The 25,275-nt window shown below is 41.8% G+C and overlaps 1 protein-coding gene and 1 pseudogene across 9 annotated transcripts in view; one reads left to right on the forward strand and one right to left on the reverse strand.

The window, feature by feature from the left end:
• Positions 1 to 25,275, reverse strand: part of TMC5 (transmembrane channel like 5) — an 85,860-nt gene that overhangs the window by 37,745 nt on the left and 22,840 nt on the right. For 5 of the 8 annotated variants that reach the window (XM_082714886.1, XM_082714884.1, XM_082714885.1 and 2 more), the window contains exons 2-4: positions 12,521 to 13,387; positions 9,938 to 10,110; positions 3,043 to 3,132 (exon numbers count right to left, since the gene is read on the reverse strand). In XM_082714886.1, the coding sequence (XP_082571012.1) occupies positions 3,043 to 3,132; positions 9,938 to 10,110; positions 12,521 to 13,308 (1,051 nt within the window). In that variant the 5' untranslated portion in view covers positions 13,309 to 13,387. Of the gene's footprint in view, position 1; positions 549 to 3,042; positions 3,133 to 9,937; positions 10,111 to 12,520; positions 13,388 to 22,363; positions 22,540 to 24,583; positions 24,681 to 25,275 lie in introns of those variants that run through there. The other 3 variants (XM_082714891.1, XM_082714887.1, XM_082714890.1) reach the window with 3 other exon arrangements.
• On the forward strand, positions 3,371 to 5,348 carry LOC309855054 (importin subunit alpha-1 pseudogene; annotated as a pseudogene). Its single transcript has one exon. The product of its transcript is annotated as an importin subunit alpha-1 pseudogene (transcript).

A 25,275-nucleotide genomic window follows, 5' to 3' on the forward strand; every position in this document is an offset into this window, starting at 1 on the left:
CCTTGGATGTTTTCATGTGAAGTACGAGGCGTGTCTATGCCCACACTTCCTGGGCTATGAAGTGTCTGAGAAAATGACTCATTCAAAGATGTTGAAAACTGCAACAACTGCTTGCTCTTTTTGTCATGTGGGCTGCTGAAACTCTGAGAGTCTGTCACATCAGTGTCGGAAATGGATGAGACCATGCCAAAGCTTGAGACCATGCCGAAGTTTGAGTTCACCAGCGTCTTTTCTGGAACAACCCCAGATGGAACATTTTCAACCTCGACGATGATTTCGTTCACTTGGTCATCAGACAGCATCTCTTGTCTCCTCCCAGCCTTGTTCTCCACCGGAGTACCCTTCCAAACACCTCATAGAGCAGTCACACTGGCATTGTTGGGAGCCGCCAGGAAAACTGATGACAATCACAAAGGGAGGCCCCATTCACATTTTTTAAAAGACCAGGATGAGATTGCCAAAACCAGCCCTATACAAAGCACAACAGAACTCCCCACATCAGACACCAGAGGGGTCTCCTCATGAAGAGAAGTGTTTTTCTGCAGGGACCTCTGTCTTGGTAGCTAGGTAAGAAACTGGAAACAGAATCCTTCATTAAAGACAATAGGGTTCTAGAAACAGAAGGCAGAGATTCTTCTAAATGACTTATAATCAAAGGGCAAAATTTTCCTTTTAATTTGATGTCTCTGGCCTAAAACTTATATTTATAATTTTATATGCGTATATAAACCCAGATAGGTTTATAGTAATATAATTATTATCTCCTGACTGCCTTGGGTAGCCTACCCTTGTCTCTGCCCCCATATCCACTCTTCATTTTTCCTATACCACCAGAAGACTCCTTTCCTGTGTAGGCACTGGCCTCAGCTAAAATTCTCCTAGCTTCCTTTGTGGCTAAAAATGAACCTGTAACCCCACCATTCTGGTCAATGAGACACAGAGCTTCCAGGAATGCTTCCAGAATGACAGTCTGCCTGGTTCCACTTTTCGCCGTTCACCATTTCTCCTTCTTCCTCACCAGAGGCTGCCATTTTGAAAACAAGAGGACACACATTCAGCTGCGAAGGATGGTGGAGAAAGAAGCTAAGAAGGAGCTCAGTCCTGATAGCATCTTGGGCAAAGCTGCCACACAAACACCATCACACTCCTTGTTACATGAGAAAAACAAATCCCTTGATTGCAAAGCCATCCTATTTCAGTGCCAGGCACCTGAACACAATTGCTACCCAAAAGACCTAATTTAGAAATCATCTCAGCCATGTCATTTATTTAATAGTTGGGGAAACTGAGGTACACAAAAATCATCTGACCTCGATTCTCATCACACTCTCACTAAGTGGCAGGATTGGGTGAGGGCACTCCTCCTTCTCCCCACCAGTGATAATTAACAGTAACAATATCTGCCATTACTACAGGCCAAGTACTTTAGAGTATATAACTTAATTTTCATAATCACCCTATGCAGTATGTACAACAATAAACCCCATTTTGCAGCGAAGAAAACTGAAGCCCAATAAGGTTATTTGCCTAAAGTCATAAAAACAGCAAGTAGCGGAGCTGAGAGTCAAACCCAGGTCTGTCTGGACCCAAAGCAGGGCCTCTTAATCATTTCACAAGATGTAACGGCCCCTTCCTGTAACAAGATGTTGATGTATCATTTATTCATTCATAAATAAATGAATATGAGTACCTGCCATGTGCCAGGTGCTTCATAGGTATATAGCACAATCCATGCAAATCCATCCATTTTATCAGGAGGCTGTCCACCAGCTAATTGTATATGGTTTGAGAATCCAAACCAATGCAAAGCAAAATGGTGAAGAAAACCAGATTCATCTCTTGCTCCTATATTTCTTTAATTTTCTCTGCCTTCTGGGACTCTCCTTTTACCAACCTCAGGCTGGCTAGATAGAGCAGTCCAATGAAGTAAAAAGCCATTTCCTATCCTCAATAGTTAAAACCATTTTCTGCTCTAGTGGGAACCAAAGAGAGAATGTGATCATTTATACCTCCATGGTTTTCCCTCCCACGTAGGAATACCCAACCCTTGTAGAAGATTTACCTCTCCTTGAGAAGGCTCTTAATGATGCTAGGGGCACCTGGGTGGTTGAGTCAGTTAAGCCTCAAACTCTTGATTTCAGCCCAGCTTATGATCTCAGGGTCAGGGGATAAAGGTCTGTGTCAGGCTCTGCGCTCAGTGCTGAGTCTGCTGGAGATTCTCTCTCTCTCTCACACTACCCCTTCTCCTCCACCTCCTCCTCTCTCTCTCTCTCTCTCAAATAAATAAATAAAACTTAAAAAAAAAAAAAGAATGAGGCAAAAGGCTGTCATATCGGCTACAATTGCAGAAGGTGAGACATGGTTTTAGGTCATGAGGCCCCTCGTTCGCACTATTGTATAGAGGATCCCATCAGTTGGTTTAGTTCTTATTGTTCATAGATTTGCCTCCAAGTTTCAGCATTCCCTGGCCGTTCTCCTCTTTTGCTTCCTTTTTATCTCTCCGTCTCTACCTCTGATCAGACCTTCATCACCACACACAGTGATCCTTACAGAGCCTCCTAACTGATCTCACAGCGTTCTTTCTCTGGTCCTACCATTCCTAGATCCCAGCATCATAATAATTCTATGATTATTCAGAAAAATTCTGATTAATGCAGACTCTTTCACAAATTAATTCAATAACTATCTCTGAACACCTACTATGTCCCAAGCTCTGTACGAGGTCCTGCAAGGTAACTCTACCTTCAACTCTGTGCTTCCCCCTGTCCTTCCCACCACACAAGCCAGTACATTTCACCTTGGGCCTCCGTGAGCTGGGCTTCTGTCACATGAAACCAGAAGAGTCTGATGAAGACACCTTGATAGCCAGGAGAGAAAAAACTCTGCATATCTAAAAGACACCCCTGGTCTGGTAAATTAAGAAAGTACTGCTTCAGGTACCACACTGGAGGTCAAAAGGAAATAGTGATGTCTGTATTGTCTTGAACACATTCCTCTCTAGAGCTGATTTTTTTTTTTAAATACCATCTATTTAAGCCTTACCTTCGGGTGACTTGTGCCAGTCGCTTCCAGACAATGGTGGGTTTCCATAAACTGGGTGGGGGCTACTTTCACTCACATAAGCAGGGTTCACTAGAAACGAAGAGGCAGGAGACATCACCAATTAATCCCACCGAACTAGACATTACTGCATACATAATGGTCAGTAAGACCTCAGCCTTGACCTCAAGGTCCTAAGAGACTGATGAGTGGATGCCTGGGTGGAAAACAGGACATAAATATGGAAACAATGCAATTAAGTACAAACAGCTTCAATCAATGGTTTTCATTTTAGTATAAGCCATGGTTAAAAATAATTGTTACGGCCACACCATCTTTGGGGTGATTCGTGGTGGACGTTTTGAGGGCAGCTGACCTGCAGCCTGCGCGTCCCAGACCGCCTCCCGTGGAAGCCTGAGCCGGCCGTGTAGCTTTCTCCCTTTGTCTCATAACCATGTCCACCAACGAGAATGCTAATTCACCAGCTGCCCGCCTTAACAGATTCAAGAACAAGGGGAAAGACAGTACAGAAATGAGGCGGCGTTGAATAGAAGTTAATGTGGAGCTGAGGAAAGCGAAGAAGGATGACCAGATGCTAAAAAGGAGAAACGTAAGCTCGTTTCCTGATGATGCTACCTCTCCACTGCAGGAAAACCGCAACAACCAGGGCACTGTAAATTGGTCAGTTGATGACATTGTCAAGGGCATAAATAGCAACAATTTGGAAAGCCAGCTCCAGGCTACTCAAGCTCCTAGGAAACTGCTTTCTCGGGAAAAGCAGCCCCCCATAGACAACATAATCCGGGCTGGTTTGATTCCAAAGTTTGTGTCCTTCTTGGGCAGAACTGATTGTAGTCCCATTCAGTTTGAATCCGCTTGGGCTCTCACCAACATTGCTTCCAGGACCTCAGAACAGACCAAGGCTGTGGTCGATGGAGGCGCGATCCCTGCGTTCATTTCCCTGTTGGCATCTTCCCACGCCCACATCAGCGAACAGGCTGTGTGGGCTCTAGGAAACATTGCAGGGGATGGTTCCGTTTTTCGAGACTTGGTTATCAAGTACGGTGCGGTTGATCCGCTTCTGGCTCTCCTCGCGGTTCCTGATATGTCATCGTTAGCATGTGGCTACTTGCGTAACCTTACTTGGACACTTTCAAACCTTTGTGGCAACAAGAACCCCGCACCCCCGCTAGATGCCGTGGAGCAGATTCTTCCTACCTTAGTTCGTCTCCTGCATCACGATGATCCAGAGGTCTTGGCAGATACCTGCTGGGCCATCTCCTACCTGACGGATGGTCCAAACGAACGGATTGAAATGGTCGTGAAAACAGGAGTTGTGCCGCAGCTTGTGAAGCTTCTAGGAGCTACTGAATTGCCCATTGTGACTCCTGCGCTAAGAGCCATAGGAAATATTGTCACTGGGACAGATGAACAGACTCAGGTTGTAATAGACGCAGGAGCGCTTGCTATCTTTCCCAGCCTGCTAACAAACCCCAAAACTAATATTCAGAAGGAAGCCACGTGGACAATGTCAAACATCACAGCTGGCCGCCAGGACCAGATACAGCAAGTTGTGAATCATGGATTAGTCCCGTTCCTCGTTGGTGTTCTCTCTAAGGCAGACTTTAAGACACAAAAGGAAGCTGTCTGGGCTGTGACCAACTATACAAGTGGTGGGACAGTTGAACAGATTGTATACCTCGTCCATTGTGGCATAATAGAACCATTGATGAACCTCTTAACTGCGAAGGATACCAAAATTATTCTGGTCATTCTGGATGCCATTTCCAACATCTTTCAGGCTGCTGAGAAACTAGGTGAAACCGAGAAACTTAGTATAATGATTGAAGAATGTGGAGGTTTGGACAAAATCGAGGCTCTACAAAACCATGAAAATGAGTCTGTGTACAAAGCTTCATTAAACTTGATTGAGAAGTATTTCTCTGTAGAGGAAGAGGAAGATCAGAATGTTGTGCCAGAAACTACCTCTGAAGGCTATATGTTCCAGGTTCAGGATGGCACTGCTGGGACCTTTAACTTTTAGCTTGTACAGCCGACGCAGAAAGTTGTTTGTGGTGTGCTTTGTTTGGTAGAAGTTTGTCTTACTGTTTCTCTACTAAGAACTCTTTTTAAATGTGTTTTGTTATTGTAGCACTTTTTACAACAAAACTCTACTTGACCAGTTCCAAACTGTAAAAACTGTATGAAGCTCCTCCTTCCAGTGGGTTTCTTATTTCTATGTGGACTCTCCTCTCTTGCAGTGTCCTGTAAATAAAGATTAAATTCCATCCTTTTCTTTAAAAAAAAAATAATAATAATTGTTACAAGGGAATACTACTCAGCCATAAAAAGAATGAAATCTTGCCATTTGCAATGACATGGATGGAGCTAGAGGATATAAAGCTAAGTGAAATAAGTCAGTTAGAGAAAGATAAATACCATGTGATCTCACTCATATATGGAATTTAAGAAACAAAATGAATGAACAAAGGAAAATAAGAGAGAGAGAGAGAGACAAACGAAGAAACAGATCCTTAACAATAGAGAACACACTGATGGTTACCAGAGGGGAGATGGATGGGGGAATGGGTGAAACAGGTGATGGGAATTAAGAGGATATTTATCACAATGAGCACTGAGTAATGTATGGAATTGCTGAATCACTGTACGGTACATCTGAAAGTAATAGAACACTATAATTCTAGAATATTAACCATACTAGAATTAAAATTTAAAACTTGATAAAAATTTAAAAATTATTACACTAAGATCCAGAATATACCTACACATATATAACTGAAAAACAAGTTTCACTAATAATACTTTGCTTGACTACATAAAAGGATCTCTGATATATTCTTATTCTATTCCATTCCTTTTTTTTTTTTTTTAAGTACACTCCATGCCCAGCAGCACAATGCAGGACTTGAACTCAAAACCCTGAGACCAAGATCTGAGCTAAAATCAAGAATCAGTCTCTTAACCGACTGAGCCACCCAGGCGCCCCCATTCCATTCTTTTCTATCTCATTTTTCAGAATTAATTTCACAACTTGTTAACAAGCTACAACTCGAATTTGGAAAATGCTTATCTAGGGGGTTGAGCAGAGAACATTTAGGGCACTGAAACTATTCTGTATGATACCATAAGGGTGATACACGTTATTATACATTTGTTCGAACTCACAGAATTTATAGCACCAAGAGTGAGCTCTGATGTAAACTACGGACTCAAGATGAAATGATGTGTCCATGTAGGTCCATCAATTGTACAACATGTATCATTCTGGTGGCAGATGTTGATAATGGGAGAGTCTCTGCTGTGTGGGGAAGGGAGTTGTATAGGAAATCTCTGCACCTTCCTCTCCCTCAATTTTACTGTGAACCTAAAACTGTTAAAAAAATTTTAAAACAAAAAAAAAATGAAGCAAAGAAAAAACTTGTCTAGATGATCACAGAAGTTCCTTCTATTTCTAACATGTTATGGTAATGCATGAATAAATTTGAAAGACGGCATGATTTTCTTAGGGACAGAGTCTATTCTTAGCAGCTAAACAACACTGTCATATTTCAGTATACTTTTATTCCACCCACAGTAAACATTAAAAGCTAAACTCGGCAACTGAGAAAATGGAACACAGTTTGATGTGAACCACGCACAAAATTACATTGCAAGAAGTTCTGAACTTCTTGCTGGGGATCAGTTCCCAACTTTGTTACTGGCTGATACCCTCTGGCATGTTACCTAACCTCTCTGAGCTACGATATTGTAGTCTCTAAAACAGGAAAAATGACGGGAACTTCACGTAGCATTGTTGAGGGAAATCTCATCAGTTAACACAGGCAAAGTGCTTAAAATAATCCTGGAACACAGTAAGCTATTGATATATATTAAGTACTGTGGTAGATCAATTATTATTCAGCATATGTCATACCACCATCCCCTGACATCTCACCTGAAGTTGGGCTTTGGTCATGTGACTTTTATCAATGGAACATGGCATTAAGTGACAATATGCCAGGTCCATGTTTTTACTTGCCACTTTGAGTACTTCGGGCTTATGCCATGGAACAACAATGCCCCCAAGTGGCTCCCTTGTGGTTCAAGAAGGACACTAGGCTCTAGACATAGGACCTATGACCTGGGATCAAGAACAGCCACACCCAGCCTAGTTCCGTAAAACTCCCAAGCAAACCTGCACATGTGTGAGTAAGAAATAAATCCTTCTTTATTGTACAACACTGGGTTTTTGCATCTGTTTGTTATGCAGCATTACTGTAGCAATAGCTAACTGATACATCCTTACCAATGTCGTTGCTATTAATTCATTTAGCACTACTTAAACACCTGCTGTGGCTAGCTACTGTGACATTAGGAAAATTACCTAGAGGTTTAAAGAATATATGGATAAAGATGGGCTCTTAAGGTGAGCATTGTCTATAATGATAGCATAGTCCTGGACAAGTGGTTGCCAAGGGCTACAACCCCAGTCCTACAAAGGAGTCCAGAAAAAGAAGTCATACTTAACTACATTTTTTTTTAGCATAAGTAGTCAGGGGCACCTGGGTGGCTCAGTTGGTTAAGTGTCTGCCTTTGGTTCAGGTCATGATCCCAGAGTCATGGGATCGAGCCCCACATCGGGCTCTCTGCTCTGCAGGGAGACTGCTTCCCTTCCTCTCTCTCTGCCTGCCTCTCTGCCTACTTGTGATCTCTGTCTGTCAAATAAATAAATAAATAAAATCTTAAAAAATAAAATCTTCTAAAAGGGGCGCCTGGGTGGCTCAGTGGGTTGAGCCACTGCCTTCGGCTCAGGTCATGATCTCAGGGTCCTGGGATCGAGTCCCGCATCAGGCTCTCTGCTCAGCAGGGAGCCTGCTTCCTCCCTCTCTCTCTGCCTGCCTCTCTACCTACTTGTGATCTCTTTCTGTCAAATAAATAAATAAAATCTTTACAAAAAAAAAATCTTCTAAAAAATAAATAAATAAAGTGTAAGTGGTCAGGAATCTTTTGCCCTTATCCTATCCAGCAATGATACAGGATAAGTGAGAGCCAGGCTTTGGGTCAGAGAGACTGGCGCCTTCAATTTACAACAGTGAGGTGATCTTGGGCACTGTGCCTTGAGCCTCAGTTTTCCCATCTATAAATAGGGAAATTAGTAGTGGCTATATGAAAGGTGGTTGTTCAGATTTGAACAAGACAATAAAAGCAAAGGGCTTGGCTGAATCTCCAGGGGATAGGAAACACTCAGAATCTGTTTGGCATTATTAGCTCTACTTGCACTGGGGTAAGGCTGTGTTTCTCAATCTTTTTTTTCATTACTGGCCCCCTAAGGAGCCTTTTTAGATATTTCTTCCCCATTACCTTCTCCTATGAAATTTTAATACTACAGACATACTATGTGTCTGTTTATATATGTGTATTGGTGCTTTACATATTAAAAGAGGAAGACTGGGGTGCCTTGGTGGCTCAGTGGGTTAAGCCTTCAGCTCAGGTCATGATTTTAGGGTCCTGGGATTGAGCCCCACATCGGGCTCTCTGCTCAGCAAGGTGCCTGCTTCCCCCTACCTCTCTGCCTGCCTCTCTGCCTACTTGTGATCTCTCTGTCAAATAAATAAATAAAATCTTAAAAAAAAAAAAAAGAGTTAGACTTTTCTGGTCTTTCAAGAATAAATTTTACCAGGGCACCTGGGTGGCTCAGTTGGTTAAGTGTCTAACTCTTGGTTTGGACTCAAGTCATGATCTCAGGGCCCAGGGATCAAGCCTTGTGTCAAGCTTTGTGCTCAGGAGGGAGTCTACGTGAGAGTCTCTCCCTCTCTTTCTGCCTCTTCCCCCCCCAACTCAAGTGTGCACTCTCTCTCTCAAATAAATAAATAAATCTTTTTCAAAAAAAGAGTAAATTTTACACCCTTGGGATTTATATTGCCCCCTCAATGAGAATGCATGACATAAAGGTTTGGAGGAGTCCAAATGAACATTTTCTATGCAAATATGCACTGGTCAGTGTTTTCACCAGTGTATGACAATGCACCCCATCCCCTCCTCTCCATCTGCTTCAAACTCCTCCACATCCACCCTCTCAGGCATAAGGAATCCGCCATTTGCACCAACCAGCACTTGGGTCCCTCATTCTGTTCTTGGTTGAACACTCCTCTTCCCTGGCCCCACTGGCTCTAAATTTCTATACTATTGACTCTCGTATAATGAAATGGCTCCCTTTACTCTATAGCAAGTCCCTATTCCCTCCTGGAGGATAAGAACTTTAGCATGTCTTTTGCCTCGCAGAGCTGAACTTCTACACACAGCAGATTCTGAGGACAACATGTTTGTTCACATATGAAGAGTCTGCTTGCTATTTTTCTTTTTTCAGTCTTGACATGCTGGTGTCACCCACCCTTGTGTTTTAAGTAACCTGAGGACAGAGCTGCCTCTTACTCCCTTTGCCCCCCAGTAGCTTCTGAATACTCACATGCTGACTGTCTGAACAGCACAGCCTGAATCCAGCCCATAAGTGATTTTGTTTGCCCACTTCAGTGTTTCAATTTTTTTCTTTATTTTTGAGCATGTAAAAATCAGGAGGTTTTAGAAAAATCTGAGGATTTGGCCATACTGAGCCCACATTCCCCCATAACCCCAATGGGCCAAATCTGAACATTACTCACGTCACATGGGCATAGCGTATGCACACACATTTTTTCATAATCCCTAACCAGGCCACTTTGACAAGTGATGATACTGCTGTCTTTCTAGTCCCTCAATGTTCAAACTTTGTAAAATAGACGTTTGAATGGGAAGGGATAAACTAATTCTCTTCCTAGAACTTTTAAATAACCGCTCCCCGAAAAGCCCACCGATATGACTTCCTTCCCAGGAAATGATCTTCATCTTAACAAATGCTTACCATAACCATCTCCAGGAGCCCCTGGCACAGAGCTGTCGTATGGATTTGCCATCCCCATGGATTTCATTGCAATGCTTTCAGGGTAATCTTCATTCTTTCTCCCAAGGATGCCCAAGGGGCCATCACCCCTCTGACGAAATGAGGGCCGGATTGAAGATGTTCTGCTGAGCACCCTGAAATCCCAAAATGACGGATCAAGATTCACCCAGGAGCATAGTAAGGACAGTCATCCATTCATCTTTCATCCATCCATGGATCCATTCATTCTTCCCACATACGCTGACTGAATGCCAACTACGTGTTAGGCAAGGTCTAAGGGGGTCAAGGGGGTGAGAACACAAAGATAAAAGCACCAGGTCTCTCCCTTCAAGGAACTCTCAGTCCAGTCTGGCAGAGCTTCTTAGACATATTTAAGCAATTATAATAAAGCAGTAACTGGTGAGTACCTAAAAACAGGCCCAAGGAGTTCAGAAGAAAGAGAAAAGAATTCTGGCAGGCAGTTTGGAGGGAAATCTACATGGCAAAGAAACATCACAGATGGGATTTGAAGGATTAATTCATATATAAAGATTTAGGAGGAGAGCATTCCAAGGATAAAGAATAGCATAAATGAAGGTGTGAGCCCATAAAAAGAAATGATGAATATATAAAGGGAATACTTCAAAAATCAATTAACCTGGAGCAATGGTCTCAATTTTAGGTACATACCAATTCCCAGTCCCTGCCCCTAGACAATGGCATCAGAAGCTCTGAGAATTGGGTCCAGGCAGCCGTATTATTTTTAAAGTTTCCCAGGTAATCAGGTGATTCTAAGGCTCAGTCCAGGTCAAGAACCACTGATTTAGAGGTAGGGAGGGGATAAGGGTAGTAAGAAGACGGGAGGAAGTCAGTCAGGTAGGTCTTTGGAAGCACTTTACATTAGACGAGTGCATTCTCTTTTTCAAACATTTTCACGGGGCTCCTGGGTGGCTCAGTGGGTTAAGCCTCTGCCTTTGGTTCAGGTCATGATCTCAGGGTCCTGGGATTGAACCCCACATTGGGCTCTCTGCTCAGCAGAGAGTCTGCTTCCCCCTCTCTCTGCCTGCCTCTCTGCCTACTTGTGATCTCTGTCAAATAAATAAAATCTTTTTTTAAAAATTAAAAAAAATTTTTTCATAAGCAAAGCAGTGTGGCCTTTCTTCCAAAGGTTATAGAGAACCATGAAAGATCAGAAACAAAGGAGTGAGAGAATCAAAGGTATATCTTGAACTGATGAATTAGGTAGTAAGGGATAAGACCAAGGAGACCACTTTGATCTGGTTCTGTTAATCCTCCTACTTAGATTCTGAAGACATTTGACCCTACTGCACACCCAAATCTCATATCCTTCCTTATTCCTCAAGATAAATACAAGCCAGTACCTTTGGTTGAATTTATAAACATCACTAGTAGAACAGGTACATGCCAAATGAGATTCATATTGGTTAAATTTTCACAGGGTATAATTTTTTATAGATTAAAAATAACCTGACTAAAGAACCACATCTTATTGGCAACAGGAACATCGGAAGCTTAACCTAGAAAAAAATCAGATTTGGTAGGACTACGTCATCCAAACTAACACTGTCCATGTCCAGTATCCTTAGTAAAATCTGTCAATGACCAAAGATTGCTGGCAGACTCAAAAGAGTTTCGACAACATTTAGATCTATAAAATCTGAACTAGGAAACATTGGACTTAGTTTTTTAGAATGAACTTAAAGGAAAACCAACAATGTGGGAAACTATGACTGATAAAACTTGATGAATGTAACAACAAGGTAGAAGATCATTAAACTAAATCTGCCATAAACATGAAAAGTGATCAATTCAGATGACAATTATAGTAAAATTAAAACGAACGTGGAAAAAACTGGGGCACCTGGGTGGCTCAGTGGGTTAAAGCCTCTGCTTTTGGCTCAGGTCATGATCCCAGGGTCCTGGAATCGAGTCCCGCATCGGGCTCTCTGCTCAGCAGGGAGCCTGCTTCCCTTTCTCTCTCTCTGCCTGCCTCTCTGCCTACTTGTGATCTCTGTCAAATAAATAAATAAAATCTTTAAAAAAAAAGTGGAAAAAATCAGGACTGTTACAACTGTCTTGAATTTTTTTAAAAAAAATTGAGGCATTAAATTGAGTTCATGGAGTTAGACCTTCAAAGGAGTTTCTTGGTTAAAAATGAATTCCTGTGGATAGAATTCTGGTTATAATTTTGGTTTGGGTTTATAACGACCAAGTCTTAACCCTAACTTTATTGGCAAAGTATCAAGGTCAAAACAGTGGGAATCTAAATGTCTTGTAGGGATTATAGGAATAGGTGGGAGACTGCAGAGGTTGCTATCCAAGCAAGAGATGATGAAAGATTCTGTTCAGGTAAGGGCTTGAAAGCTCAGGCTGAAAGTTCATGGACCAGGTAAGATCTACAGATAGGTATGAAAGTTTCCTACAACTTCAGGTCACAGAAATCATCTTACATGTCCCTAACCCGAACAACACCAATCAGGTACCACTGGCTTGATGACCTAGCATTCGGCCCCCACCCCAATGGAGGGAGATGCTTGCACTTACTCTCTGGTTATTTCTGAAGTCTCAGGAGAGCCATAACCACGATCATCCTCAGCAACTGGGTAATCAGGCTTCCCCCAAAAGTCTGGAGTATTCTGATAGTCCTCAGCATTGGGATAGTCTGGTTCCCCAAAAATGTTTGGAGGGTTAAGTTGGTTCTCGGCTCCTGGATAGTCAGGCTCTCCCAGAGTGTCTATGTATGGGTTGATTCTGGAGCCAGCATATTCTGGATTCCTTCTGGAACTGAGATGGTTGAAATGTGCTCTGATGCCAGGATGGTTAGAGTTTCCCTGAGCTCCAGGGTAGTCTGGTTCTCCGAAAGAGTCAAGATAGTCAGGATTTGTTCTGGAGCCTGCATAGTTTCCACTCCTTCTGGAACCTGCAAAGTCAGAATTCTGCTGGGATTCAGAGTAGTCTGGCTCTCTGGATGAGCGTGGATGGTATAGTTTTCTCCAAGATCCAATATAATCTGGCTCTGACAAAGATGTGTGATAATCTGAACTTCTTCTGGAGCCAGCAGAGAATGGACTGCTTCTGGTGCCAGACTGGTCTGGATTACTCCGAGATCCTGGATAATCTGGTTCTGCTAGAGACTCGGGATAGTCTGGACTTGTTCTGTAGTCTGCAGAGTATGGGTTGCTTCTGGTACTAGGGTAGCTTGAGTTGTTCAGAGCATATGAAGAATCTGGATAATCCTGAGTTTTCAAATGTCCCCATGTACGGTTCCGAGATCGTGAATAGTCACGATCTGGATCTTCCTCATACCCTTTATTACTGTAGTAGGCAGACATATTGGCACGGATTCCTCACCCTGGAGTGTTAAAATGTTCTTGCATTTGAGTTATTCAGGGATCTTTTTCTTTTTTTAATCTGAAAAGCAAAAGGAAGTAAAAGTTCAGATTTTTTTTTCTTCCCTGCCAAGATCTCTGGTTATCTTCCACTATCTATTCTCCTTTCTTTCACAGTTGAGTACACAGCTGCCCAGAATCAGGACTATGTTTCCTAGTCTCTTATGCACCAAGATGTGGCCAGAAGAGTGGACAATGGGATGTGAACAGAAGCAATAAATATAACTACCAGGTTTGTGCTGTTTACGACAAGGGGCAGTTCTCCTTTTCTCAGTCTTCTTATCTACCTCCTGTGGGCTAGAATGTGGAAATGTTATCTTGGGTCATGGATACAAAAGTGGTACCCATCCTAGGGATCATAGCACAATGGATGGAAGAAGCCTGGTTGCTGATGACATCACATATTGGTGCCAGCATATCAGCTTGGGCTTTATGTAAAAAAAAAAAAAAAAAAGAAAAGAAAAAGGAAAGAAAAGAAAAAGAAAAAGAAACTTTATCTTATATAAACTACTGTTCTGAGGGGTCTCTGATACATGTGGTCAAACTTAGACCTTAGAATCACTATATTCCTACTGGGAATTTATCCTAAAGATACAAACGTAGTGATCCAAAGGGGCACGTGCACCCGAATGTTTATAGCAGCAATATCCACAATAGCCAAACTACGGAAAGAACCTAGATGTCCATCAACAGATGAATGGATAAAGAAGATGTGGTATATATACACAATGGAATACTATGCAGCCATCAAAAGAAATGAAATCTTGCCATTTGCTATGACGTGGATGGAACTAGCAGGTATCATGCTTAGTGAAATAAGTCAAGTGGAGAAAGACAACTATCATATGATCTCCCTGATATAAGGAGGTGGAGATGCAACATGGGGGGTTAAGGGGTAGGAGAAGAATAAATGAAACAAGATGGGATTGGGAGGGAGACAAACCATAAGTGACACTTAATCTCACAAAACAAACTGAGGGTTGCTGGGGGGAGGAGGGTTGAGAGAAGGGGGGTGAGGTTATGGACATTGGGGAGGGTATGTGCTATGGTGAGTGCTGTGAAGTGTGTAAACCTGGCGATTCACAGACCTGTACCCCTGGGAATAAAAATATATTATGTTTATAAAAAATTTAAAAAAAAGAATCACTATATTCCTATGGTTGTAGGGGGAGCAAAACATTAAACCAAAAGACTGGAAGAAACAAGGACTTTTTAAGCACTTTGAATGCACTTGTGGTAGTAGGACTGATTAAAGCATAAATATGAATGCACAAAGGAAGAACAGTTACTGGTAACTGGGTAACTGGTAACTGAGGAATTGGGTAAGAAGACAATTGCTACCTCACCTTCCAGTTTGTAAATATGATTTTGTGAGTTCTTTGAGCTCTAGTCTATAGACATTTGTATACTTCCCAAATCAGAAATAGTTGGATTTAAATTTTGAAGTGCACTGGATATATGTTGCTTTTACTAGTTTATTACTCATTTTCCCTTCTTTTGGCTTCAATGTCTTGATTTTCATGGGGGCATCTGCCCCCCCCCATTCCTTACTTCAAGAACAGTCACATGACGCAGGCCTAGTCAATCAGTGTCCACCATGCCCCTGGCCACAGGGTTTGGTTCAGGAATGGGCACATAACCCAGACTAGTCCTCCAGGGCCTTGACTGGATTAACTGGGAAAGAAGCACTCTCTTGTCACTACGTTGCCATGGTGATAGAAGGTGAGCCTGGAAATGCTGGTATAGTATCCATAGAAACAGAAGAAAAAAAGAAGGGGATAAAATGTAAAGGAAAAACCAACAGGATTTGTGGACTGATTTGTGGATATGGGAAGGGTGAAAGGTAAGGAAATCAAAAGACAAAGATATCTCCACAGTTTCAAGCCAGTGTGATTAAAGTGTTGATGTCACTGAAAGCAGGAAGTAGACCATTTTTAAAGTTCAGCCAATGTTGACAAGTCTATCTCTATGCAAACCAAAAGGGTTAGACTCTTTGTTGAGTAATCAGAGCTGAAGAATTAACCTTCTACCATTAACTATAGTCTTAGAATGTTCATTTGCCAACTCAATTCCAGATTCCTCAACACAGTGGAAGTCGATTGCTTATTATTTTGTCCCTGCCCAGCATCCATTTCTCTCTTTTGGGATAACACTTTCCCTTGAATAATACCTCTTCCCCCTCTCAATCCACATGGGCCACAGGTGGATGTATGACTCAAGCAGAATTCTCTTCTTCCTGGCCACAGTGATTGGGTCAGGGTACAGAACCCAGTCAGAACAAGTGAGATTCAATTACCGAGTTTTGTCAGAAATGTTGGGAAGAGAGATGCTCTCTTTTGTGGCTGGACTTTGGGTTAGGAAGTTATAAGACTGAAGCTGTCAATGGTCACCAGTGGAGGAAGCCTGTCTGAGAATGTCAATAGGGAAGAGGTAAGAGCCACGAGTTAAACCAAAAGATCAAATACTGACAACAATGTTCAAGCACCAGAATCCAGCCATGCCTGAAGACAGCTGACCCCTGGACACCTGAATCATTACATTCCCTTTTGACGTAAGTTAGTTTTAAGTTGGGTTTCTGTCACTTGCTAATGAAAGAGAAGAATCCTGATGGATATATCCAGTTTTGCAAACAGAAACAACTACACACATGCACATGTACGCACATACACACACACGCACACACACAGAAACATCTACACAAACTGTTAGTGTCACAAAGACTAAATATTATGTGATAATGCAAATTATTTGCTTATATTTAAGACCACAAATTAACATATATATGATCTAGGATTTCCGTGGCCTACCAAAACCCTAGCTATCACATCTAAAAAGCTAACTGATGCCTTCTAAATTCAAGAAAGTGAAACCTGGTACAACAATACCAACCTAAGAGAAATGAATATGTCCACCAAGAGGCAAGAACAGCATTCACAGCAGCTTTTTTTCCATTGATGCCAGAAACTGGAAACAACCTAATGTCCTTCAACAGTAGAAGTCAATAAACAGTAGCATATTCATACAATGAAATACTACACAGATGTAACAAAGACTGACCATCTGCTACATGCAATGACATGGATACAGATCATGTATGTAACAATGACCCCAAGAGCCAGATACAGAAGTGTACAGACTCAATAACATTTACCTGAAGTTCAGAACAGGCAAACGAGCAAATGGTGCTAGAAGTCATTACCTTGGGGAAGGGAGGAGATGGGAAATGACATGAGGGGGTGTCTGGGTGCTAGAATGTTCCATATTTTGATCTGGGTGACAGTTACATGGGTATCTGTGTACGTGTGTGTGTGTGCGTGTGTGGTGTATGTATGTGTGTGAAAATTCATCAAATACACTTGAAAATTGCACACATCTCTATAAATATATTTGTCTTTAATTTTTAAAAGAAAAATGAAAGGAAAAAGACCTAAGCTAGATGCCATAACATAAAACATTCTATTTCCCCCAAGGGGCTATGAAAAAAAGAATGGTTCCAGCTCATAAACATTCCCAATTTTCTTATATGTATATCACAGAAAATCTGAATTAATGAAAGCAAAGCTAAGTAAGGACAGGATACATTATCTGAATCTAATTATCTGTGTGGTGCTATTAAATGAAAGTGGGTAGGGGCCGAGCCCTTGGCATCAGGTGTAATTGGATTTAGTTTCCATCTGCTGGCTGTGGGGACCTGGGCAAGCCACTTAACCTCTCTGAGTCTGTTTCCTGGCCTATCCAATCCCAACAATAATATCTCATAAGGCTGTTGTAAAGAATTAACGAGATAAGGCACATAAAGCAGTTGGCACCAAGGAAGGATTCACTGAAAAGAAGCTATTATTTACCATTATTTGTTTTTATTAATCCTGGCAAGTTCTAAAAGAGAGGGAAGTTGGGGTGGATAATAAAAGTCATACACTCAACCAGGACATGATTAAAAAACAGACAATGTTTCTGGATACCTGTGTGGCTCAGTCAGTTAAGCAGCTATCTTTGGATCGGGTCATGATCCCAGGGTCCTAGGATCAAGTCGCGCATTGGGCTCCTTGCTCATTGGGGAGCCTGTTTCTTCCTCTGCCTGCCTCTCTCATTCCCTCCCTCTCTCTCTCTCTCTTTCTGACAAATAAGTAAAATCTTTTTTAAAAAAAATAATAAAAAATAGACAATGTTTTATAATGAAGTAGAGGGAGGAGCAACTCTGCGTAATTCCTAGATCAACATACTGAGTCTAAGTTTTAATTTTGCTGTGAGCTTCTTATTAGTCTGGACTGAAAGGGAATCATGAAAGTCTATCTGATACTCACTACTTGGAAAAGAGGAAGTATACCAATTCTTCAAAAGGGCCACACTTCTCAGGATGATTTTCTTAAAAGAATATATCATAAGAATGTTTCCAAAGGGATGGGATAACCACACAATAAAGCCAGGGTTCAGGGTCACCAGCAAAAGCTCAGAAGCTCTAGCAAATCCAGACTCAGATGCTGGGGTAGAGGGGGGGAGACACTGGGGCCACCTCCAGGTCACTGTGAGATCAGCAGCCCCCACACAAAAAGGCAGCAGGATATGGCTATTTCTGGCCCATGGTTTGTGAGTCTAAGTGACAATGTCACTTCCAAGCCAAAGCATCTAAGAGCCAAGATACAACCTTCTAGCTCCATTTTTCTTCCTGTGACGGCAGTGAGTGTCATTTCAGATGGGGACCCATTCGTGAGCCTGGGTTCCTGCCTGACTATATAAAACACAGTCCACCCCTACCAATGCATGATAGCTTCTCATGAGCAAGAAATAAATTTTATGGGGTGCCTGGGTGGCTCAGTGGGTTAAGACTCTGCCTTGGGCTCGGGTCATGACCCCAGGGTCCTGGGATTGAGCCCCACATAAGGCTCTCTGCTCAGCGGGAAGCCTGCTTCTCCCTCTCTCTCTGCCTGCCTCTCTGCCTACTTGTGATCTCTGTCAAATAAATAAATAAAATATGTTTTTAAAGATTAATTTAAAAAAAAAGAAATACATTTTATGAGTTAAACAATATATTGTATACTCATATAAGAGAGAGAGAAAGATTTTATATGTGATCAGCCAACAATTAGTTCCAAGTTTGTTGGTACAGTTCTCTGTTCCACTGATAACATCTGCCAGGAGCTTATATATTCTACTTCTTTATCACAACGCAGAGAAAAATGGTGTTCTAACCACTACCACCCACACTGGGACAAATTCCTAAATAAACAAAGAGCTAAGCCCACAGAAAAGGATTGGAAAAAAGGAGGGAGGAGGAAATAGCCACAAGAAAATAGTCTTGTATTGATTGTCAAATGTAGTAGGAGTGACCTTCCAAGAACCCTACTCATAGCTTCCTATTAACTCTTAAAGAAACAAATATCTTGCCCTTTCAAAAGAATACTTCTGCTTTGTCCCTTGAAAAAGCACAACGAGGATACTAAATCTATATCATCTATATCTATATCTATATCTATCTTCCCCCACCTCCAAACTGTATTGCTCTACTACCTTCCCCATAAGGGCTATTGAGCTATCTATTCTGAGTCCTCCTTTTGACATCCCATTGACATCCATCTCATTCTTGAATCCCACTTAGGGTTTCCCACTTCACAGTTTCAGTGGTTTTCAATCACATTCCCAAGCAATTATATGCCTTCTAAATCTGCTCATTGTAGACTCCTTGTTTGATCTTGCACGGCTCCTGGTTTGAATGAGTGATCCTAACAATCGTGCATTTGTCATTCAGCTAGCCCAGGAGTGTTCAGGGGATTAATTACATCCTAGAGTCTTGATGAGGTCTCATTCTGGCTACTTATCTGAATGTCACCTACCTCTTAGCCTTCCCAGACTTAAGACAACATAAGCCAAAGCATGCCACCTATGAGCTCAGTTCTGCATCACCAAAGCAGCCTCACAAATCATAAGGACATGTGTGTGATGACAGAAAACTGGAAACAATCCAGAAACCATGAACAGGGGATGGGCCAAAGCAGTGCAGCACATCTGCACAGTGGAATATCATGGAGCTGTCAAAAAGAATGCTTGAGATTTTCCCATAGCAGCAGAAGAGAGCTGGCTATGCATGGCCCCTCTCTTTAATCTCCTTCATCCATCTCCTGCCCCAGAGCCAGGCTAGAATCGTGACCATGCAGATGTGAACCATGTGCATTAATTGAGGCCAGTTATTATTACCTGAAAGAAAAGGAAAGAGCAGCCAATGGCCTTGAAGACAGCACCAAATGCAGAACATCACCTCATACCATCACCACCACAAATTCTATTTTCAGCTGCACATTTTACCTTTTAAAGAGGTGAACTTTGGAGGCACATGGGTGGCTCAGTCAGCTAAGTGTCTGCCTTTGGCTAGAGTTGTGATCCTGGGACCTGGGATCAAGCCCCTCTGTTGGCTTCCTGTTTGGTAGGGAGTCTGCTTCTCCCTCTGCCCCTCCCCCACCTCTAGCTCATGCTTGGGCACACTCTTTCTCTCAAATAACTAAAATCCTTAAAAATATATATAAAAAGGTGAAATCTGTCATGCCAACAACTGACAGGGTAAACCTCTCAACCTAAGTGAAATCAATGTTGCCTATGCTAGCTACATTCCAATAAACGTAAATGATGTAAGATACAGGCATATTAAGACTGATGGTCACAGTCACTGAAGTAATCCTGTAGAAATTCATAACTAGTTCCAAAGAGCCACCATCTGTTTGGCTTCAGTGTTTTCAATGTTACTGGAGATGGTCCCAAAGTAGCTGCACTAATTTCCAATAGCCTTTTCACTGGCACATTGTCATTTCAGAAGCACAACCAGGAATACTCCCCCAAACTGCTCTTTCTTCCTTTTCATTGGATTACTCCCAGGCAGTCCTATAGGCAGCTTGAGAAAGTCAGGTGCAAGATGCTAATATAGAAAAACAAGAATGGCAGGATTAGCCTCCATTAAACTAGGTTTTCTCAATCTCAGCACTGTTCCTATTTGAGGTGAGAGAATTCTTTGTTGTTGGGAAGCTGTGCATGATTGGAGGTTCAGCAGCCCCCCTGGCCTCTACCTATGAGGTGCCAGTAGCTCCTCCCCCAAGGTGTGACAACCAGAAATGTCCCAGGCATTTCCCAATGTCTGCTGGGGACAAAATCACTATCCCACCACCCCACCCCTGTGTTTCAGAATAGCTGAGTTAAACTGTTATTAATGTAGGAGGATCTAGGGGCTCTTGCGGGGCTCAATAGGTTAATCATCTGTCTTCAGCTCAGGTCATGATCCCGGGGTCCTGGGATGCAGCCCTGCGTCAGGCTCCCTGCTTAGTAGGGCATCTGCTTCTCCCTCTCCCCACCCCCCACTCATCTTCTCTCTTGCTCTCTCTCTCTCTCAAATAAATAAGTAAAATATTTTTTTTTAAAGGATGTGCAGAGCAAAAAGGAGAGTTTGTCATAAAAGAGATAGAAGAGGACACTTTGGGTGAAAGGGAAAGCTAAATGAAGAAGTGAAGTGGACAAAGTAAGAAAATGTGTACTTCTGAGATGTAATAATTCATACTATTATTCTGAGCCAGGAAGTGAGCATAATGATGTACACACACACTCTTGCTTTGTTTTCACTTGATTCAGCACAGAGACTCTCCATGCTCCCATCTTACAGATGACAAATTGAGGCTCGGAAACACCTGGTAACTTCTGTGTGTTCTCGCAGATAGTAAGTGGGAACAAGGATAGGAATATGTTTCTTAACTACTACACTGAACCATCTGCTACACATACGGATTTTTCACTTTTTAATTTACTTATTTAATTACATATTTGGAACAATTAATGAAGATAGCTCAAGCAAAAAGGGAAACCGGATCACACGTTTCCCCATATTAAAGACAGAAAATAAAAACAACACAACTCTGCTTCAGGTGAAAAGAAGCTTTCTTTGCAGAAAGGAAAAGAGTAAAAAAGTCTGAATAAAAGAAGGCAAGAATTGGCATAAAGACAGATACATAAGGACTCTTATGTGGCTCAGTTGGTTAAGTGTTTGACTCTTGATTTTGTCTCAAGTCATGATCTCAGAATCGTGGGATCAGGCCCCATATCAGGCTCTGTGCTCAGCATGTAATCTGCTTAAGATTCTCTCTCTCCCTTGCCCTCTGCCCCTTCCCCTGATAAATAAAAAAATAAATATTTTAAAGAGACAGAAACATCGACCATTGGAATAGAATGGAAAGCCCAGAAATAAACCCTTGCATAGAAGATCAAATGATATCTGCCAAGGGTACCAAAATCATTCAATGAGGAAAGGACAGTCTTTTCAATAAATGGTGTTTGAGAAACTGGAGAGTCACATGCAAAAGAATGAAATTGGACTCTTACCTTCTACCATTAAAAAACTGGCTCAAAATGGATCATGACCTAAAAATAGGACCTAAGACTGTAAGACTCTTAGAAGAAAACACAGCAGAAAAGCTTCACACCACTGGACTTGGGTATGACATTAAAACCCAGGCAACAAAAATAAAAATAGATCAACTGGCCTACATAAAAATGAAAACCTTCTGTACATGAAAAGACACAATCCAAACAGTGAAAAGGCATCCATGGAATGGGAGAAAATATTTTACAAATCATATATCTGATAAGGGTTAATACCAGACTATATAAAGAGCTACCACAATTCAACAACAATAAAAAAAAAACCCAACAAAACAAAGAATCAGATTTTTTAAAAAGGCAACAAACTTGAACAGACATTTCTCCAAAAAACATTTACAAATAGCCAAAATGCACATGAAAAAAATGCTCAACATCATGAGTCATAAGAGAAATGAAAATCAAAACCACAATGGGATGCCACATCTTTTCCATTAGGATGGCCATTATCAGGAAAAACAGAAAACAAGTGTTGATGAGGATGTGGAGAAATTGGAATCCCTGGGCTTTGCTAGTGGGAAAGTAAAATGATACAGTCATTACAGAAGACAGAGGGCAGTTTCTTAAAAAATTAAAAATACATGGGTACCTGGGTGGCTCAGCTGGTTAAGTGACCGGCTCTTGGTTTTAGTTCAGGTATCAATGTCGTGAGATCCAGCCCTGCACTGGGCTCTGGGCTTAGCTCTGAGTCTACTTGAAACTCTTTTCTCCCTCTCCTTCTGCCCCTTCCCACTGCTTGCTTGATCTCTCTCTTTCTCTCTCTCCCTCTCAAATAAATAAATAAATCTTAAAAAAAAAATAAACATTAAAAATAGAATTGCCATCTGATCCAGCAATTTCACGACTCGACATACATCAAGAAGAATTAAAAACAGCATCTCAAAAAATATGTATATACACACACACACGTTTTCATGGCAGCATTATTCACAAAAGTGAAAAGGTGGGAGCAACCTGTGTCCATCAATGGAGGAAGGGATAAGAAAAATTTTATCCACGCGTTGAAATATTATTCAGCCTTAAAAAGCAAGGAAATTCTGGGACGCCCAGGTGGCTCAGTGAGTTAAAGCCTCTGCTTTCGGCTCGGGTCATGATCCCAGGGTCCTGGGATCAAGCCCCGCATCGGGCTCTCTGCTCAGTGGGGAGCCTGCTTCCTCCTCTCTCTCTGCCTGCCTCTCTGCCTACTTGTGATCTCTGTCAAATAAATAAATAAAATCTTAAAAAAAAAAAAAAGCAAGGAAATTCTGATACCTGCTATAACACAGATGGACTCTGAGGACATTATGGTAAGTAAAACAAGCCAGGCACAGAAACACAAACACACATGATTCTGGTTATATGAGTTACCTAGAGTAGTCAAATTCACAGAAATGCAAATAAGCAGCAGAATAATGGTTGCCAGGGTCTGGGAGGAGAAGGAAATGGGGAATTGTTTTTTGGTTTTTGTTTTTTTTTAAGATTTTATTTATTTATTTGACAGACATAGATCACCAGTAGGCAGAGAGCAGGCAGAGAGAGAAGTGGAAGCAGGCTCCCCGCTGAGCAGAGAGCCAGACATGGGGCTCAATCCCAGGACCCTAGGATCATGACCCGAGCCGAACGCAGAGGCTTTAATTCACTGAGCCACTCGGGTGCCCCGAAATGGGGAATTGTTATTTGTTGTTTGATGGGTACATAGTTTCAGTTTGGCAAGATGAGGAACTTCTAGAGATGGTTTGCATAACAATGTGAATGTATGTAACAGTACTGAATTGTATACTTAAAAATGATTAAGAAGATAAATTTAATATCATATGTATTTTATCGCAATATAAGAGAAAGGAAACAAGAATCTTCCGAAATCATAGTCATTTCAAAGTGAAAACCCATTTTCTAAAAAAAGCAAAACACTAAAGCACTATGTCTGGGGGGGAAATGGAAGAGAAAATGCTAGAATAAGCTGAGCACGTGAAGGCTCTTTTCCTCAGCTCCCAAATAAACTACAGAAGCTTTCAAATAAATCAAAATTAGCTACAATCAAAGCATATTGTTTTTGAACTGTGTCATTTACTTAAAGCCTCAAAATAAACACAATAAAACTCTCATTGAAATGCTGAGCATAGCATTCATCCCACCAATGAAAGTAAATTAAAAAACCAATAGCTCTGAACACATTTCCAGCCCCACCTGCACTTGACAAAAACAACTGACAAATGGGACACTTGCAGCCTACCTCCCCTACCAGGATGGCAAAGAGCAAAGGTGAAGCAAAACTTGGGGATACAGATACGAGCCGAAGAGTATTCTCTTATCCAGAGGAATGGGTCTCCTGGGAGCTCTGGAAAAACCAGACCATATGCCAAAAGTTAAGAAACAGAGAGAGAGAGACTGACTCAGTAACTCCCCCACCTCCATCCCAACCCTGCTCAATGGCTTTCCACAGAATCAAGAATAACATATAAACTCCTTACTGTGGGCTGCCGGGCTGCCTCAGTTGGAAGAACATGCAACACTTCATCTCAGGGTCGTGAGTTCAAGCCTTACATTGGGAGCAGAGATTTCTTAAAAAAATAAAACCTTAACGGGGTGCCTGGGTGGCTCAGTGGGTTAAAGCCTCTGCCTTCGGCTCAGGTCATGATCCCAGGGTCCTGGGATTGAGCCCCACATCGGGCTCTCTGCTCAGCAGGGAGCCTGCTTCCCCCCTCTCTCTGCCTGCCTCTCTGCCTACTTGTGATCTCTGTCAAATAAATAAAATCTTTAAAAAATAATCTTAACAATAACAACAAAAAGTAATAATAGTAATAGTAATAATAATAATAAATAGGGGCACCTGGGTGGCTCAGTTGGTTTGAGTGTCTAACTCTTGGTTTTGTCTCAGGTCAGGATCTCAGGGTTGGCCAGCAGAGGACTCCTCACTGGGTGTGGAACCTGCTTGAGACTCTCTCCCTCTCCTTTCCCTCTGCCACTCCCCCTGCTTTTGAGAGAAAGACGGTAGGAGCAGGGGGAGTGGCAGAGGGAGAGGGAGTAGCAGGTTACCTGCTGATCAAGGATCCTGATGCAGGACTCTATCCCAGGACCCTGGTGCCACAACCTGAGCCAGAGGCTGATGCTTAACTGACTGAACCACACAGGCACACCCTCAAAATATAGTTAAATAAATAAAAATAAATAAAAAATAAACAAACACCTTACTATGGTGTGAAAAGTATCCACGAACTGGCTCCTCCTACCTCTCCCCTTGTTCTTCATCCTCTAAGTCAAGGGTTAACACACTTTTTCGGTAAAGAATCAGACAGGAACTATTTTAAGCTTTGTGGCACAACATGAACTCTGTAGCAATGACTCACACAATGGCTAGCACAAAAGCAGCCCTAGGCAATATATAGTCAAAGAGGTCTGTGTTTCAATTTATGGACACCAAGATTTGAATGCCATATAATTTTTCTATGCCATGAACTATTGTTTTGATTTTTGCCAACAATTTTAAAATATAAAAACCATTCTTAGTTCACAGGCCACATC

The sequence above is a fragment of the Mustela nivalis genome (assembly GCF_964662115.1).
Source record: "Mustela nivalis genome assembly, chromosome: 19".
Taxonomy (NCBI): domain Eukaryota; kingdom Metazoa; phylum Chordata; class Mammalia; order Carnivora; family Mustelidae; genus Mustela; species Mustela nivalis.